A 20,828-nucleotide genomic window follows, 5' to 3' on the forward strand; every position below is an offset into this window, starting at 1 on the left:
AAAATATTCGTTGTTGACATTAATTATTTGTAAAATGTTGTTGTTGACATAATAGTTGACATAAATAACGTTTGTTGTTGACATCGTGGTTCCCATAAATAACGTTTGTTGTTGACATCGTAGTTGACATAAATAATGTTCGTTGTTGACATCGTAGTTGACATAATGTCTCCGTAGTTGACATCGCGAAAATGACAATTATGCCCCCTAGTTGACATAATGTTTGAGTAGTTGACATTGCGCGAAAATTGTGAATGAGTGGCTGAAAATGCATCTCAATTCTCAATTAAGCTAAAAAATCTCAACCTAACAAGACCCGTTGTTGATATTTGATTTTGCTCTCTATTGACATCTATTGTATGATTTTGTTTTTTAATTTTAAGATTTGTTTTCTGAGTTGTACACACTTTATACAAGCTGTTGACATTTGGTTATAAGTTGTTGACATTTCAATACAAGTTGGAGTCAGACTTGCCTCCGTGCTACTCGCTGATGAGGGCGTCCAGGCTGCCCCAGTCCTGCCTGGAGGGGTAATTACAATTACAATTCATGTTTTTAAGGTTAGTTACAATTAAAAATCATGTCAACTATATATACTAGCCATGTCAACAACTAATATAATTATGTCAACTATGGTGCATATTGTGTCAACGGTACATACAAGTCATGTCAACTACGGTACATATCGTGTCAACTACACGTACAAACCATGTCAACTATGTTACACACTATGTCAACTACACGTACAAGCCATGTCAACTATACATAGAAACTATGTCAACAACAATTATAAGTCATGTCATCTACACGTACAAGCCATGTCAACAACAATTAGAGTTGTTTTTTAGTTGTTAACATATACTAAAAGTTATTGACATTATCTTATTAGTTGTTGATATTTGATTTTGCTCTCTAATGACATCTATCTTATAATTTTCTTTATTAATTATAATATTTGTTTTTTGAGTTGTTGACACTTTATACAAGCTGTTGACATTTGGTTATAGGTTGTTGACATTTCAATACAATTTGTTGAACTAATTAACATTTGATATAACTGCTAAGTTCAAAATTCAGAATCCACAATAATAGTTTTAAAATCCATCCAACTATATAATTTAAGATTACTTACACATGGAGATGTAGTCATATAATTTAAGATTACTTAAACATATAATTTAATTATGCTCAATTATAATTCATGCTTTTAAGGTTAGTTACAATTAAAAATCATGTCAACTATATATACTAGTCATGTCAACAACTAATATAATTATGTCAATTATGGTGCATATCATGTCAACGGCACATACAAGTCATGTCAACTACGGTACATATCGTGTCAACTAACGTACAAGCCATGTCAACTATGTTACATACTATGTCAACTACACATAGAACCATGTTAACAACAATTATACGTCATGTCAACAACAATTATAAGCCATGTCAACTACACATGGAACCATGTCAACAACAATTATAAGTCATGTCAACTATACATAGAAACCATGTCAACAACAATTATAAGTCATCTCAACAACACGTACAAATCATGTCAACAACAATTATAACCAAATGTCAACTACACTTTCAAGCCATGTCAACAACAATTCAGTCATTTTATAAAAATAATAAACTATTTAATCTTATTTTTAGTTATTTATTTTAAAAATATTCTCTTCTTTCTCTTTCCCTTTCTCCTGTTGCTTTTCTTTGTTCGTTTCAACTTGTACGTCATCCATTGGGCCTGCAGCTGGTGGTGAGATAGGAGAGGCTGATTCATTGGCTCACCCCTTTAGGATCATAACCTGGCGATGTAGGGATATTTTCTCTGTTTCTTTCTTCTGCATACTGCTTGTAAATTAGTTCTACAATGTTAGTATATAAACTGTATGAGTAATCTAATGTCAACTCAGAGAAACATATGTAAACAAAATGATGTACTTACTTCATCAAAGAAATGTCCAAATTTAAAAGTTGGAAATTCAGTCAAATCTTCAAGAACTTCCTTTTCTTTTTCAGCAATAACTATTGATTCAGATATTGTTTTCCAGTGATCAAAAGTATCAGGCTTGTCTTGAAGGAACGTCTTGGACAAATGAAGAAACTTGTCGGCCATAGATTCAAGTGGAGTCGTTTGGCTTCCAAGTGCAGATATAGCCATATCACACACCAATCCAAATAAAAAATTAGATTTGATGTGTGAGGGAGCTTCTTTAAGGACCTTGACAAGATTGATCTTCCCGTAATTCATGTGATTAATGTTTTTTACTACATTCTGTATGAATTCTTTTGGGAGTAGGTTCTGGGAAGACCCAACACCACTGTCATCAACATCAGACATTTGTTGTTGAGGCACTTGTTCTTCCTCAATGGACCCAACTTCACCGCCAACGACTGCCTTTCTCTCCACCACGATATCATCTCCCGTCTCCTCCCCCATTACATCCCTTGGTCCAAAACATACAATAATATGTACCACATCATTCATTCATTCATTCATTCATTTATTCATTCAGGAAAACGCTTCATATTTTGGAACGAAGTGGAGCCACGGCTGTGCCTCACTAAACCACACCTCATCAAAGAGCTTCTGTCCAAATACAGCAGCCTCTCCGTGAAATCCTGGCTCCAGCAGCAGGGCTCCAAGCATTTCATCGGCCGCGGCCTCTTGATGGCTAACGGCAACGACTGGTACCACCAGCGCCATATCAACAGTCAACAATCAATTAGTGAAATCGATCCTGTTTATAATGTGAATATAACTATGTCAACAGTCATTCAAACAAGCATACACTATGTCAATATCCTGTTTATAATGCACAGTCTAATTAGTGAAATTGATCCTGTTTATAATGTGAATATAACTATGTCAACAGTCATTCAAACAAACATACACTATGTCAACAATATACAATATCATGTTAACAGATGTGTGACATCCCTAATCTGAAACATGCATCATTTTGCATATTGGTATATTTTTATTTATTTATCTTTGCCTATTTATTTTATTAGTTGTATAATAAATATTATATATGTGATGTTTATACATTTATATATGTTTCATAAATATTAAAAAAAGTATAAAAATGTGCATGGAAATATTTGTAGTTGAGCTTTAAGAAAAATAAAAATATAGTATGATAGCATACTAAAGTCTACGTATGGAATAGGAATATAAATAGTGTTCCTATTATTAATTACTACACCACTTCGGTCACTATGTAAATATATTATGCAATTATTAAAAAGAAAATAAAATGAAGGAAACCGGTCAACTATTTAGGCTAACAACGTGTAATATTTTAAATAAAAGAAATGACAAGTGTTCTTCTTTATACATTTGAGCTACATATATATAATGTGGCTGACCGACTATAAAAGGGAAGAGGAAAAAGATGTGTAGCATTTTTTTAGGAGAAAGAAAATAAATGAGTTATATGAGTAAATTGCGCCGAGAGCATATAGAAAGAAGAAAAAGAACAAAGATTGAGAATTATAGAGCAGGAGATGAAATTAGGAGCATGATTGAACTAAGGTGTGTATAAATTACATTTTTAATTTTACATGCATTATGTGGTTAAATTGCTATGTGTTGACTTAAAGTGAATATTTGGACTACATGATATGAACATGATATAGTTATGTGTTATTTGATATTGATTGTGAAAGATGATATGAATATGTAATTTGTGCAATGGCTATATGTTATATATTATAATGGTATTATTGGTTGAAATATGATAGAAATATGTACTTGATGCAATTGATATGTTTGCACATGGTTTGGAATTATTTGAATAATTGAATTAAAGAGGATCTGTGATAGTCATGCCCTGGGTATGATATCAATGGCAATGGACCTACAGGTCATATAAAATGGCAATGGACCTACGGGTCATATATATATATACAATGGCAATGGACCTTCGGGTCATATATATGTATACAATGGCAATGAGACCTACGGGTCATATATACAATGGCAATAGACATTCGGGTCATATATATATGTACAATGGCAATGAGACCTTCGGGTCAGATACAACGGAATCCCGGGCAGATGTCAGGCTTGATCTGTCACAGAATAATAAAACGAACAAAGTGGCATGTGCATACGTGTATGTAATTATTTTTAATATTTGTTGATAATTGTTATATATATTGGTTAAAGAATATGTTTGATTTTTGAGCTGTGGAATTAAAGGTAAGATTTATATACACTGAGTTGTGGCTCATATAAACCACTAATATTTTTCAGGAATAAGATATCAATGATGCGTGGGTTGATGTGAGTTACAGTTATTATAAGGGTCGGCGGCTGAAGCGTTTTGGCAACCTTCTTCTCCTCATCATTTTTGCATGTAGATAAATGTATAGTATATAGAGTGGTGAGAGGGTCCCACTACGGTTTTATAATGTTTTGAAATATGTACTTGATAAATGTTGATTTTTTAAATTATATAATATGTGTTGAATTTATTTATAGTAAGTGCATAAGTCATAAGGGTTGGGGTGTGACAAGATATATACTTTTATAGCTATGTCAATAACTATTTGAATAAAATATCAATAATCTTAAAAATTTAAACAAATCCTTAACTGGAAGGTGATGCTTGATGTTCTCTGATGTTCAATTGCGCTTCTTCAATTGCTAATCAACAAAAAAATCATCAGAAATTGAATTCATAAGAAAACTGATTATTCTAGTATTAATCACATCAAATTAATACTACTAATGAAATCGAAGAAGGAAAATATCCCCAAAATCAAGGAAAATCAGAGAAATCATCCACAATTCCACATCAATGTCGCAACCAGGGCGCCAAATTCTGGGAGATAAATTGCGACGAGCACGACATCAACTGCGGCGATTCAAACAAGTATACACTATGTCAATATAATTATGTCAACACCTATTCAAACAAACATATACTACTGTCAACAGTATATTATTATAGCTACGTCAATAGCTAGTATATAAAATGTCAATAATCTTAAAAAATTTAACAAATCCTTAACTGGAAGGTGATGCTTGTTCTCTTCCGTTTTTTCCAGCAGCATTGTTCGTTTCTATCTCTTCCGATTCTACCATCGCTAATCAACAAAAAAATTTAGCAGGAATCGAATTCATAAAAAACGAAATCCAGATGTGTTTTTATACACCAAAATCGAAGCAATATACTTAAAATTTGAATCAATTTCTTAACCTGAAGAAGTCGCTTCAACCGTCGCCGATTTGGAATGCCTATTCTCTTCGATCGCTGCTTCAGCCAATTCAGCTTCAATCGATGTTTCAACCGATTCTTTTCGATTTTGCTCTTCTATCGTCATTGTAGAAAACTCTGTTTGAATGTTTACGGTTTGAATTTTGAAGATCAACGAGATTTTGCAGATTTTGAAGGGGTTCGAATGAATTGTATGAAGATTTGAAGAATTTTCAGCAGAGTTTAAGAGAGGTTTTAAGAAATTGGATTGAAATACGTTTTTATGTTTTAAGCTTTTTTATTAATGAAATTACAATAACACCCCCTTGTTGACATAATGTGGTATTTGTTGACATTTTGTTAATCTTGTAGATTAGTGGTCCATATTGCATCTCATTTATCAATTTAGCTAAATAATCTCAACCTAACAAGACCCTATATATATAGATATGTTAAAATGACAACCCATCTTAAAATAACACCATACCACCGTTCCTAGCCAATCATTTGTACACGTGGACGAATAATCAGCTACCATGTGGCAATCATAAAAAATTCGCAAGGGTAAATTTACGCGGACTGCAACATCCAATACTCTAGACTGCAACATCCAATACTCTAGACGCAAGGTGACGCGCTCCTGCAATATCCAATACGCTAGACTGCAATATCTAATACGCTAGACTGCAATCTATAGATTGTTGTAGATTGTTGTCTAGCATTTAAACTATTGCAGTCTAGCATATATAATATTGCAGTCTAGCATATATAATATTGCAATCTAGCATGGTGTTACAGTGTCATTTTAAGAGGGTTGTCATTTTAACACACCCCTATATACTATATATATATAGGTTTGTGTTAAAATGACAACTCCTCTTAAAGTGACACCGTGACACCGCTTATACAACAATATTATAAACGCTACACAGCAATATTACAAACACTACACAACAATCTATAGATTGTTGTATAGTGTGACGGATATTGCTGGACAAGAAAAATTGTTGGATAAAGACCAACAAATTGCTGGCCGAGTTTTTCAGATTTTTTTAAATTTTTTCACACGTGGCAGCTTATTATTCGTCCACGTGTACAAATGATTGGCTAGGAATGGTGGTATGGTGTTATTTTAAGGGGTGGTGGCACCCTAACATGCCCCTATATATATATATACATACATTTTTAACAATTCCCACAAATTCAAAACTCTCTATATATATTCGACTATATTGAGTCATCATAACAATAAATATATTCTCTATGACACACTTAATATCTCTATACTAAAAATGACAATATAATATGTAATGACTATAAAATATGCTAATATGCAAAATGATGTATGTTTGGGGTTAGGGATGTCAGAATGGGATTGGGTATGGGATTGAGTATTGAAATTTAAGATAAATCGGGTATTGGGTAACCCGAGTGGGTATCAGATATTACCCGAATATCCAATTTATTATTTAAAGCAATTTTTAAATTATGTTTTGCCATTTTTTGGCTTCAAGAACTAGACTAATTTATTTACTAATTAACTTACTAGGTTAACTTTCTCTATACTTATGTAAATAAGTCAATCTCTCTTACTCTAGGTCACGGCTTCTCCAAACTCTCAAGTTTTACATATTGCATAACCAACTCACGTGATTTTTATATTTTAGTTAATTATTTTGACTTTTGAATTATATTATTAGTTGCTTCTACTGTTTAATTATTTTAGTTACATATTGCATAACAAATTCCCATATATATAATCATATATTTTAAAATAAAAGCGACCCATTTCTTTTTTTATAGTTTTATGCTACAAAATGAATGCAAAATTAAAGATATTAGTCAATTTAAATATTTCTATATTTATATTAATTTATAAATTTTAAACTTTTTTACTAGTTATTAACACATGTAAAGAGTCGGATATTTGGGTATCCGATACGTTGGGTATGGATACCCGGGACGGGTATTGGAATACCCGAAATTATATCGGGGCGGGTTTTGGATAGATATTTAGATGATTTTCGGGTATGAATACCCGTTTTTTCGGGTCGGGTATCCATGGATACCTGTATTCCCACCCTTACTACTAGGCTTTAGACGTGGAAGTTGACCTTGATTACTAAATGCCAATAATATATTTTAGCGAAAATTGTTTATATTCTAAATTAATGGGAATTTTAGAGAATACTAAATGCCAATAATACCGCTTCATAATATCATTTTTCATTCGAAATGTATCATTTTTAGCTAACAAAATTATTTTATCACTACAAAAATTTTTATCTTTTGAGGACACAAAAATTGAGATGCATTTACCAACTTTTGAATTTTTTTTTAAATTAACAAGTGAATTATCCGCTTCTTTTAATTATTCAACGACTAAAATATTCTTCTGGTTATCGAAAATGATATACTTTGGTTCATAAATGTTACTTTTCTGGAATCGGTATGGACCATCCATTTTCGAATTTTGAAGTCTATATTGAGTTATTTGTTATTTTAAGTAGTTGTCATACTAATGCATCTATAGAGATTATTTTAAAAAATAACTAAATCTTATAGCAAACTTAAAGCTAAATCGCTTAGTTTATGCTTATGCCTTTAAATTATTTTATGCAATGGTGGAAACATCTTAGGGTGGGCCTACCAAGTTATATTAATTGTTACTTTTATTCATGTGATATTATCAAATTTTTGTTATTTTTGTGTAAATAGTTGTATAAAAGCTCATATATATCACAACATAACGTAGTATTAATGGATTAGTATTGTTTGTTTTCAAAATTTAGAATGTTTAACCCTGTCAAAATAAATTTATGCGTCTATGTGTATATATGTTGTTGGAATTTATTTATTATTATATATTCAAGAATACATAATTGAATATAAATAAAGCAAGATATTCGAACATCATGTATTTTACATATTAACCATAAACATAATGGATCAAAAACTTACCTTATGATCCATAGCGGAAGCGATTGAGGAAGGAGGAAACGATTTCCTTGAACCTTTTCCGGCATAATGGCGCAACTCCAAGGATTTGTTTCTCTCTCTTTCCCTCGTTTATGTGTTTTCTTAATGTGTGTGATTTGATGGGATCACCACACTTGTATTTATAGGCAGAGAGAGGACAAATCCTAATTATGAAACCTTAAAAGCCATTTCCATCAAAGAGGCCCAAAATAATTAGTAAATACGTTTCTTATTGACCAAGAATATAATCTTCCGTCTATTAATATTATTAATTGATCACAATCAATTCTAATCAAATCTTAATGATATATACGCACGATTCTTTACTTGATGGCCAAGGGAATGAATATTCATTCCATAAAAAGATTATGTAATCAATCTTTTCCAATCATTGGCAATCAATCGGCACGCGCGCGCACACACACACACACACACACATATATATATATATATATATATATATATATGAACATATATTCTCTTTGGAGAAATATAATATGATTATTTAATTAATTGATATGTGACAATAATTAATTGATAGTCAATTAATTAGGGTAAAATGTGTCTTATACCAAATAATTTATTATACTAAAGTCCAATTCTATTTAGGACTCTGATAAGTCATATTCTAAGCCTTGGTTACTGGTCAATATGTCGTGAAATTGCATGTATTATCTGCAAAACAGTTGCTCAAGTGTGCAGGATTAAAGGATCCAAGTCAGTAGGAAACGATTCAGGTGACGCAAGTGAAAAGGAAGCTAGAAGGGTGCAATACTGACCAGGATGCATGCTAGAGAAAAGGCTCGAGATGGAGAAGAAGGATAGCTGGGATGATCATTAACAAGGGGCATAAAAGTCAAAACTTGAAGGAAGTCTACCCTAAAAAAAACAAGGGCAAGCCTCCCTATAAAAGAAGCCACTTGGAGAGAGAGAAGGAGTTCGCTCTTAGAGTTCGAAAAAGGTCCAACCACCACACTTAGTTAGAATTCTCTCTAGAAGATCAGATCCTTCAGCATTATCCAAGCTCTCGTTCCTCGCCACAGCCATGGTCACTTGACGTCCAAGAATCTGCCGGAGAAATCATCGATCCACCGTTCCAGCCAGTTGCCGTAGTAGTATAAGTAGTATCATCGCCCGGAGTGGCCAAACAATCGTTATTTGCTTTCTAGTTTAATCTTTACTTGTTTTCGTCGTTGTTTTTGTTGCAAACACTCATCGATGTTGCCTTTTGAAGTACCTTGTGAAGTTCCAACGTTTTAATTATGAAGTTTCTATTTCGTATGTCGCTTTGGTTCGAGTTTGCTTCATTCTGCATAGGAAAGTTAGATCTAGTTGTTGCCTTTAATTTCTAAGTGCTTTCTTACCTGGAGTTGTCGATTTGAAGTTGTAGTTATGTTTAATCAAATTTTCGTGCATGAGGTTCTGTTCTGCGCCGTGATCACCACCTTGCATGTCAGTCAATAGAAGTAAAATTGCAGTTTCATCGTTTATTTTAATTTTGAGCATTTAATCAGTGGATCTTGAGTTTGAGGTTATGAATCTGAAGTTCAGTTATGGTGTTTGTGTTTATCTGATTTTTGTTAATGCTTGGTGAAGAAGAAAACGTCAAAATCAACTTTAGTTTGGACCACTTTTACTTTTAAGTTACTTTTGCTTTTGTTCCCTACTTTTCAGTTGTACTGTCCAGACCTGTCAGAGAGCCACCCAGCCACCAGATATACCTTGTTGTCTAATTTTCCTCTTTTAGTAACTGTCTACTTTTCATATGCCTCTGAGACACCTTGTCCCCTATTTTCACGAACACCACCACATGCCTGTTATTTTCACGCCTACTAGTCAGTAGAGTACCACCTTTATTTCTCGCCTAGGTAAAATCTCAACCCAAGCGTGGTAGCTAACCAAAACACCCAGGAAAGTCACCGCAGTTATCAAAACGTGTCCATCCTCGTGGGATTCGACCCTTACCTCCATTATACTAATCAGTAGAAGTGGGTTGAGGAAACTTGTTGAAGCCAGGTCCCGGTTGTCGTACCAACGACTCAGCTGGGTCGGGAATCTCTTCCTGATCAGTTGGATACACTCCAAATTACATACGAAAACCCGAGGAAAGAAAACCTGATCTTCCAAAATGGCGCCGTTGCCGGGGATGGATGGCATTCATACCTGTTATTGTGTGTGATCTTTTTGGTGTACATACTGTTTATAATTTTCCTTTTCTTTTTGTTTTCAGTTTATGAGAAGTGGCTCGACTCCTGGCCAGTGGAGACCAAGGATACTTCCCCGAGGAACAATACTCGTTACCACTCGTTCTGGCCTGTCGACAGCACTGTCCGACCTAGGCACGAGTAGCGACGAGGAGAAAGAGGAACTAGAGTACCAACTCCCGGAGCTTCCACCCCAACCAGTAAGAACACTAGTGAGAATGGCTGACCAAGGTGAGGACGATCCCGAGCTCGCAACACTTACCGCACACGCCGACGGAGATCCCCCACAAGCCATAGTGGTTACCCCAGGCCAGACCGCCTGTGATGTGAAACCCCACGTTATCGCAATCCTACCGACGTACTGTGGGAAGAGCTACGAGGGACCATACGAATTCTTAAATGAGTTCTGCAAAATCTGTAAGGCACAGAGGCGGCCAGCAGGAGCAAGCGAGGACGATTACAGACTGAAGGCCCTACCTTTTGTCCTAAAGGGAGAGGCCAACACTTGGTTCATGCGCCTGCCAGCCGACTCTATCAATACATGGGCCGATTTCAAGTCAGTTTTCCTAGCCGAGTTCTTCCCGTCTTCAAAGACAAGCGCATTGAAGAGGAAAATATCGTGCATAAGGCAAGAATATGATGAAACCCTGAGCGAGTACTGGGAGAAGTACATGAGCCTTCTGGAGTCATGCCCCAACCATCGCATGAAGGAGATAGAGGTGCACCACACCTTCTATGAGGGGATGAACAAGGAAACCAAGGATCTGGCGAATTCATCATCTGGAGGCGATTTCACCCAGTTGAGAGTAAGTGAAGCCAAAAAGGTGTTACGCAAGCTGTTGAATGCGAAGAAGACGTACGACAACGCGAGGGATGGGTACAGCAGAGAAAGGGTAGCAAGTGCTTCGGCTACTGACCAGGAGGAGCGGATGGATTTGAAGATGGAGGAATTAAAGAAGGAATTGCTGACTGCAATCAAGCAGAACACTCCACCACCTTCTCCGACTGGAGGCAAAGAGGCCCCAGAACTACCATATGATCAGCCGGACAACTCGCTGGATGTGGAGCAAGCAAATGCCGCAGGATACTACAATTCCAACGGCAATTGGATTCCGGGAAGGCAGAGGGATGCACCGTGGAGGGACCACCAAAATTTCCGATGGGGAGATGGAAATCAGAATCAGAACCAAAATCAGGCTCCAAATCAACCCAACCCCCACCCAGAACCAACTACCAATCTAACTGGGTAAAGAAACCGTCCTCGGCCAAAACCCTCAAAACAAACCCGAACCCTACCTATGTGCCAACCCCATCAGGAAACAACCAACATTTAACCCTCGAACTGAACCACAACCAAAACCAAAATCGGTGCCAAAACAACCCACGACCAGTACAACCGCTCGCTAACTCGGTGGGCGAAATGAAAGGGAACTCGGGGAAACTCCCATCTACAGTCCATGTACCTGAAAAGGCAAATGTGAGCAAGATTACACTGCGGTCCGGAACAACCTACAATGGACCTCAACTCAAGAACCCTGTTGGGGAGTCTAGTAGAGAAAGGGTGCTTTGAGCGACACCATCTCGGCGGAAGAACTCAAAAGGCCTCTGCCTCCGAGATGGAGGATCCGTTTTTTCTAAACGAGAAGCCTACTTGTGGAAGGAAAGGAGGGAGAAACACAACCTGGAAATGAGCAACCGGAAGGAGCAATGCCCGCATCGGAACCTCAACCCCAGGAGGAACCAAGGGAAAGTCCACAAGGACTAACTGGAGAGGCTAAAGGAGAAAAACCGTTTCCATATCGGTTTGTGACGAAGAGGAAGAAGGAAAACCCTGTGGATTTCATGTCGATCTTTGGAAAGCTGGATGTCACCATACCATTCCTCCAAGCCGTGAGACTACCCCCTCTGGGGAAGTTTATAAAGGAGTTTATAGCCGGAAAGGCCCAGGAGGATGGAAAAATCATGGTGGAAGGAATAGCGTCAGCCATTGTACAGGAGAAACTACCGGCCAAGAGAGCCGACCCAGGTATGTTTACATTACCCATAACAATTGGAGATGTGAAAATCGAGCATGCAATGTGTGATTTAGGAGCATCTATCAATGTTATGCCGTTATCCATTTATAATCGGTTAAAAGGGGTAAAATTGTCAAATACTAGGGTGTTGATCCAACTGGCTGATAGGTCATGTATCAATCCTGAGGGTGTGTTAGAAAATGTGTTGGTCAGGATACAAAACTTTACTTATCCCGCTGATTTTTATGTCATAAAAATGAGTGAACCAGAAGCTAGGGAGTCTAGCGGGATATTGTTAGGAAGATCATTTTTAAGAACGGCTAAGACAATTGTGGATATGGCCGAGGGGACAATCTGCATTGACTTTAATGGTGAGAAATTTGTCTTTGACATCAATGAAGCCATGAAAAAACCAATAGATTCTGAAAATCTATGTTATGTTGATGTAATTGACCCCTTAGTCCAAGAATTTCTTGAGACCGAATTATTGCAGGAAAAGCTCCAAGCCTTGGATGTGTATGCCCAGGCTGATGTGGAAGCAGCTGCATGGTGTGATCTGATCAGTAGCCGAGGGTTGACTGACGAGGAGATCGAAGAAGCAATTACGGAATTTTGTCAGAAGTCGGAACTAGCGGGATCCGTAGGGGCCGTGGTACCGGCCAGTATGGAGGAAAAATCAGATGTTGAACAAGAGCAAGAGGAGGATTCAAAGAAGAACCCTCTACCTACAGACACACTACCCCCGCAAGTGGAGTTGAAAAAGTTGCCAGCGAACCTTAAGTATGCCTACCTAGGGGAGGAAGACTCATTCCCTGTAATCATCAATAGCGGGCTGACTGAAGAGCAAGAGGCAAGACTACTAACTGTGCTTGAGCAAAAACAAGAAGGCTATTGGATGGAGCCTTACGGACCTGGTGGGTATAAGCCCGGACGTCTGCATGCACCACATTAGGCTGGAAGATGGAGCCAAGGCACATAGAGATTCTCAAAGAAAGGTGAACCCAAACATGCGGGAAGAGATACTGAAGGAGATCTTGAAGTTACTCTCACTGGGCATTATATACTCGGTACCCGATAGTGAATGGGTCAGCCCAATCCATATGGTCCCCAAGAAATCAGGGATCCAGGTGGTCAAGAATGAGAGGAATGAGCTAGTGCCCACCAGACTAGTTACTGGGTGGCGAATGTGTATAGATTACCGAAAGCTGAACACTGCAACCAGGAAGGACCATTTTCCCCTGCCATTCATCGATCAAATGCTGGAGCGACTGGCTGGGAGGAAGTACTTCTGCTTTTTGGATGGGTACAGTGGTTACTTTCAAATTTACGTGAACCCGGAGGACCAGGATAAGACCACGTTCACCTGTCCGTTTGGAACCTATGCGTATAGGCGTATGCCATTTGGCCTATGCAACGCCCCCGGTACTTTCCAACGGTGCATGATGAGCATATTCTCGGATTTGATTGAAGATTGTATAGAGATCTTCATGGATGATTTCACTGTCTATGGAGACTCTTTCGACTCGTGCTTGCAACATTTGGATGTGGTACTAGAAAGGTGCCAAGCAAAGAGTCTGGTTTTAAATTTTGAGAAATGCCACTTTATGGTTACAGAAGGAATTGTCTTAGGACACGTGGTGTCAGAAAAGGGGATCCAGGTGGATCAAGCTAAAGTGGATGTCATATCCAAACTACCCTTCCCTACTGATCAGAAAGGAATAAGAGGTTTTCTTGGCCATGCTGGATTTTATCGGAGATTTATCAAGGATTTCGCCAAGATTGCCCAACCCCTTACCAGACTTCTCCAGAACGAGGTGGAGTTCGTTTTCGACGAGCATTGCAAGGCTGCCTTCAACCTCCTTAAGGAAAAATTGATTTCTGCACCGATTATTCAGGCTCCTAACTGGGATCACCCCTTCGAGGTGATGTGCGATGCTAGTGACTACGCAGTGGGGGCCGTACTGGGTCAGAAGATCGATGGAAAAAGGTACGTGATATTCTATGCATCTAAGACCTTGAATCAAGCCCAACGGAATTATGACACCACCGAGAAGGAGATGAGCAAAATAGCCGAAAACCGAATATCCGAACCGAGTTCAGGCAGTAAATTTTGAAATTCGGTTCGGTTTTCGGTTTTTCGGTTCGGTTCGGTTTTAAAAATACAAAAATTTCGGTTTTTCGGTTCGGTTCGGTTTGGGCGAAAAAAAAAACCGAAAAACCGAATTATATTTTAAATATATTATTATATATTTTTATCCTATTAATTTAGTATATTATATCATATATATAATATATATTCTTCTAATATATTTTTATATAATAAATATTATATATATTATATTAATTTTATATTATATATATTTATATTCTATTAGTATATATAAAATAAAATAAATTAGATATATTAAAATATACTATTTTTTTTCGGTTTTTCGGTTTTGTTTTGAAATTTCGGTTTTTTCGGTTTGGTTCGGTTTTTTAAGTTCGGTTTTCGGTTTTTCGGTTTTCGGTTTTTCGGTTTTTCGGTTCGGTTCGGTTTCAATTTTAGCCTAAATTCGGTTTTTCGGGTTCGGTTCGGTTTGGGCGAAAAACCGAACCGAAACCCGAATGCACACCCCTACACCACCGAGAAGGAGATGTTGGCGGTTGTCTATTCATTCGAAAAGTTCAGGCAGTACCTACTGGGATCCAGAGTCATCGTCTATACTGATCATGCGGCGATTAAGTATCTCATTGCGAAGAAGGAGTCAAAACCCCGACTGATCAGATGGGTGCTGCTTTTACAAGAATTCGACTGGGAGGTAGAAGACAAAAAGGGAGTTGAAAACAAAGTAGCGGACCACTTGAGCAGAATAATACAAGAAGGGAACAGTGAGGATGTGAGAGATCGATTCCCGGAGGAGCATTTATGTGAAGTGATTTTCTCCGCAAGGAAGATCGATTGGGAAGAAGTGATGAGACTTACTGGTCAGGATGTAACAACCAAGGGCAAGGAGAAAGTAGGACAGGAACCCTGGTATGCGGACTTGGCAAACTACCTAGTGACGGGAGAGCTACCAATGGTGCCAAACGTGACAAAGGCTCAGAGGATGAAGATCAAGAGCGAAGCAAAGTACTATTTCTGGGATGACCCATACTTGTGGAAGGCAGGAACAGACCAGGTCATTAGGAGATGTGTTCCTGACTGGGAGCAACGGGATGTACTAACACACTGCCACTCCTTGGCATGTGGGGGACATTTCGGGCCAAGGAAGACTGCCAGAAAGGTGTTAGATAGCGGATTCTACTGGCCAACCCTGAATAGAGATGCATACGAGTTCTGCAAAGGCTGTGACCGTTGCCAACTGACCGGTGGGATCTCCGCGAGGGATGAAATGCCGCAAGTTCCAGTAATAGTTTGTGAGGTGTTCGATATCTGGGGTATGGACTTCATGGGTCCTTTTCCCTCATCTTATGGGAACTCCTACATCCTGGTGGCAGTTGACTACGTATCAAAGTGGATAGAAGCCAAAGCCACAAGCACTTGTGAATCTAAAGAAGTCACCAAGTTCCTCAAGAGTCATATATTCAGCCGATTTGGGATACCAAGGGCAATCATCTCCGATCAAGGGACTCACTTCTGCAACCGAACGGTCGAAGCATTGATGAAGAGGTACGGAGTTCATCACCGCCTATCCAGTCCTTACCACCCTCAAGCCAACGGGCAAGCAGAGATCTCAAACAGGGAAATAAAGAGCATTTTAGAGAAGACAGTCAACCCCTCCAGAAAAGATTGGAGCACAAGGTTGGAAGATGCTCTGTGGGCATATCGCACAGCCTACAAAACTCCTATCGGGATGTCCCCCTATCGCATCGTCTTTGGGAAGATGTGTCACTTGCCGGTGGGAATTGAACACCGAGCATACTGGGCAGTTCAGCAGGTTAACGTGGATGCTAAGACCTGTGAAGAGGAAAGGAAGCTACAACTACAAGAGCTGGAAGAACTCAGATTGGAGTCGTTCGACTCAGCCATGTGGTACAAGGAGAAAACAAAGATGTGGCACGACAAAAATCTGAGAACCAAGGATCTCCAAGTTGGTCAGAAAGTACTACTCTTCCAGTCAAGATTGAAGCTAATGCCAGGAAGCTCAAGTCCAAATGGGCTGGACCTTACATTATCACTGCACTACGTGCTAATGGAGCGGTCGAGATTTCAGGGAGTATCCCTAACTCTGAACCTTTTGTCGTCAATGGACATAGATTAAAAATATATAGGGAAAATGAAGAGATGTGTGTAGTGGAAGAAATTCCACTACACTTTAATAGCGTCTAAATGACCAGTAGAAAAGGGGTTTGGAGTTCCACCTGGTCAACGTCATATGATTTGTACTTACTGACCAGGTAAAACTTCAAATACCCTTAGTAATGATGTAAATAGTGTAAATATTTAGTAATTTGATTTAAGTTGAGAAGGAAAAACAACAAAAAGATTTTTCGGATCTTAAATATTAATTTGGAGTTCGTACTGACCACGAGGATACCACTTGGGTGAAACTCTGAATTATATTAAAGAGCCATTTATTTGCTTTATTTCTATTTCTAGCTAATTGGAAGAGGGGGGATGAGTGAAGTTTGAATTTTGGGGTGTTGCAGCTTTGCAGGCGAGTGCAGAGACTGGGAGGGCGCGTGGAGCAGGGACGTGACAGGCAACGTCCAATCAGCTGCGAGAACTCGCAACCGCCTTCCACACGAAGCGTCGCAACCTGGCAACCGCCTACCACCGGTCAAAACCCTCAACTACCCACCCCTCTATAAAACACACCACCGCCTACTCCCCTTCACTTTACAAACCCTTACCTGCATTCTCTCATCCACAACCACCACCCCACTCCGAAAACTACCACCCACTACGGAAACCACCATGAACCACCACCAGAAAAAGAACCACCACCGATACAAGCCATGGCAAAAGGAAGAAGAACCGGTAACCCAGCATCTACCACCGGCGAAGACCCGCCAAAAGTCCAAGCAACAGCCGAGTCGCAGCCGCCAAGCCCACAACGATCACAGCCACCGCCGACGACACAAATTCCGGCAATGGTTCCATTAGACGCACTGGCAGCGTATCTAAGGCAACAAGACCCGAACAAAGATTGGACAGCGACCCTGGCCGGATTTAGCCTGACCGGAGGAATGCCGGCGACATCAAACCCTACCCCAACTGCAACCACAGAAAACCCACCCACCACCACCCCAAAAACCTCAATTCCGACATCCGAAAAGACTTCCCCAACAGTAACTGCACAATCAGAACCCTCCCACCCTTCTCCCATACACCAACAAACAGAGCCGCTCGACGTCAGCCCTCTTTCCGCATATCAAGATCCCAACTGGGGAGAAACAGAGGAAAAGGAGAGTGGAGGGAGAGCAAGCGAGAGCGAGAAAGGTGAAGCAGAGGAAATAACGGCCACTGAAGCCACAACCGATGAAGCAGAGAGGGAGGAGATAGACCTGAACGAAATGGCCAGAAAGCAAGGGTTAATGACGGATGATGAATTCCAAGCGGTTTTGGGCAAGGGAGATAGGATCGTGGTAAACCCTGAAGGGGTGGCTGAGGTACTGGACCTCGCATCCCAGGCAGTAGGGAGAGGGGAAGCAACAACGGAAGCGGAAAAGTCGGAAGGGGTAGTCCACCAATCAGTGGAGGAGAAGACAGACGAACAACCGGAAAAGGCCGAACAACTTGAGGAGGAGAGGCAAGAGCCAGACACACATCAAGAGGAAGCCTCAGTGGTAACTAAACCCAAGCCAGTAAAGAGGAGGCTAGTGTTGAAAAACGACCCCAAGGCAGAAAGGTAGAAACCCTAAAGAGTGTCACAGAGATGCTTAGGAAAGTGGAAGTCCAACAAGGCAGGAGCAAACACAGCAGCAGATGCAGTGGAGGTTTCGAGTGAAGACGAGAAGACTACTCCTACAAAACCTGGGGAGGAGCCCTCGAAAGCTAGCCAGGGAGGACACCCAAATGGCAACAGGGACAGTATCATCAACGCCGACTGACCAGAAGGAGAATACCGACAAGGTGGCTGAGGGTCTGGACCTCGCATCAGAGTCAGTAGGTCGGGAGGAGGCAGCAAGAAGTGATACTAGTACCCGCGTGGTGACCGAGCCTACCACTCAGGAGGACGTTTTAACACAAGCCGACGAAGAAGCAGAGGCAATGGAAATCGAAGAAACCAAGTACATCCAAGAAAGGAAGAGAAAGGGGAAAGCCCCTGTCAAGAAAAAACAAGCCGTGAAGAAACAGCGCACTACCAATGCCAAAGCATAGTGATCAAAGAGCCGGAAGAGAGAGGGAGATCAAGCGACAGCGACTACACTTCCAGCGAGGTGTCTGACTCGGAGAGTGATATCTCTCTAGAAGGGGAAGAATACCATGAGCAGCAGCTCCCCGAAAACCACCAGGAACTAGTCCACCCTCCGGTAGAGAGGATCGTGTACCGACGATGGAGGGTAGAGCTCACTGATGAGCTTATGGAGGACATGAAGCACTACGACACCAAAAAGCTTCAAGACGCATTTGACGACAAGGAAGACAGTAGCAAGCAGGTCAAATGCGGAAAGGTACTCCACATACCCTCTTTGGATGAGTTATCTGTTCGTGATTCCTTCCTGGCCAGTATAGAAGCATTGGGTTTTGAATGGCTGTTAGAGATTAGGGACCCGGAGATATCTGTGAGATTAGCAAAGGAGTTCTTCACCACGTTTAGGTTCCAAGTCACTACGGACCTAGACGAGGTGTCAATTTCCTTTAGGATATTTGGTGGAGAACTGTCCATGAGTCTGATAGAGTGGACGGTACGACTGGGTATGTGTAGCCTGGAGGAGGCTATAGGACCAGACTGGAGAAGCCGTGAGAGGGGGGTACCGAGGAGACACATAGAATTTGAGCCCCAGGAAGCCTGGGAGGAGCTAACCCACCCCGATGCTGGCCAGTTCGCCTCCACTAAATCCAGATCCACCCACTTCAACAATTCCTTGCTAAGATTGGTGCAACTCTACTTAGGCTATAACCTACTAGGGCAGAGTAATTCAGCTGCCAGAACGTCCATGACCGAATTGTACTTGGTATGGTGCGCTAATCGTGGAAGAAAACTGCATTTAGGATTTTGGACATCCTACCAATGCCACCTGATAGCCACCTACCCGGCTAGAGACTTGTCCCTCTGCCACATACTAGGAGCTTTCGTGCGCAACAACATCATCATAACAGAGGCAGACGACCTATCTCAAATGTACATGGTCGACGCCCCTGGCCTGTTCGATATACCCTTCTTCGTCCGCACCAACTTGGTATACTACAGAGAAGGAGTACCCCAGTTCTACCCAATAGGAGAAGCCCCAGGGAAGAAGGGCACAACAAGGCCAGGAGGTGCAAGCTGGGCGAGATCGACCAAGCGCAAAAGCCGAGGCAAGAAAATCTGGAGAGGGCAAGGCGAGGCGGGCCGAGGAGAATAGACAATCATGAGCGTAGATGGCGAAGCCGACAACCCTAATGGAGAGCATTCTAAAGGAATTGGCAAGAGGAAAGGCAAGCACTGGAGCTGGAACAAACGGACATGGAGGACAGGAAGAAGAACCCACCGGACCTGAGGAAGAAGAAGGTGATGGACAACAGGAGGACGATGACAACCAACCCGGACCTACTGAAGAAGAACCAACGGACCCACCTGCACAGAACCCTGCACCAAGAAGGAGCAGGAGGAACATCTGATCGAACCACCCCCAAACTGACCAGTTAGTTTTTTTTTTTAATTTTTAAGTTTTCTTTTAGTTCTGTTTTTTTTACTTTGTGAAATAGGTAGAATTATGTGTTTTAATTGTGAGCAAACCCCATTCAAAACACTTAGCCTATTTAATAGTCTAAGTGTGAGAAGTAAAGGGTTTGCTACTTTGGTGCATATGTTTTATTATGTTTTTCTTTGTGTTTTGTCATACGCATGTTTGTAAATTATGCTGCTTTGTTTATAAATCTAAGTAAATATCTAAAACTCTCCCACTTAGCCTATTGCATAGTCTAAGTGTGAGAAGTTTTTAGATATAATATGTGTTTGTTGTAAATATGTGTCTGTCATACTAGCCATTTCCAATTTTCACTTCACAGCCCGTATCTGGGGCAGACACTTGTGAAGTGAGAGGGGGGAGCAAATGGCCAGTATGACATGTATATATGTGTTATTTGAGTCAGTGCATGTTAGTTTTTTTTTTTAGGGTTTGTTTAGGTCTAGGAATTATGTGTTATGTTTTACGAATGGGCTTAAAACTCAACTGCCTCGAACTGACGATGAGGGGAATTGAGGGAGATAAGGCATGCCGGAAAACAGAAACCACCCCCTCCAGTAACCCCTAGTCAGTATAGATGATGCAAGTATGAAGGAAAA

At 40.0% G+C, this 20,828-nt stretch overlaps 1 protein-coding gene across 1 annotated transcript; it reads left to right on the top strand.

Annotated features, from left to right (window-relative positions):
• The first annotated feature begins 17,352 nt into the window (after nt 1–17,352).
• LOC125195175 (microtubule-associated protein RP/EB family member 1-like) lies at nt 17,353–18,249 on the top strand. Its single transcript, XM_048093361.1, has one exon. The coding sequence runs from the start codon at nt 17,353–17,355 to the stop codon at nt 18,247–18,249; it is 897 nt and encodes a 298-aa protein (XP_047949318.1).
• Nucleotides 18,250–20,828: the final 2,579 nt, after the last annotated feature.

This window comes from Salvia hispanica, chromosome 6 (genome assembly GCF_023119035.1).
Source record: "Salvia hispanica cultivar TCC Black 2014 chromosome 6, UniMelb_Shisp_WGS_1.0, whole genome shotgun sequence".
Lineage (NCBI taxonomy): Eukaryota > Viridiplantae > Streptophyta > Magnoliopsida > Lamiales > Lamiaceae > Salvia > Salvia hispanica.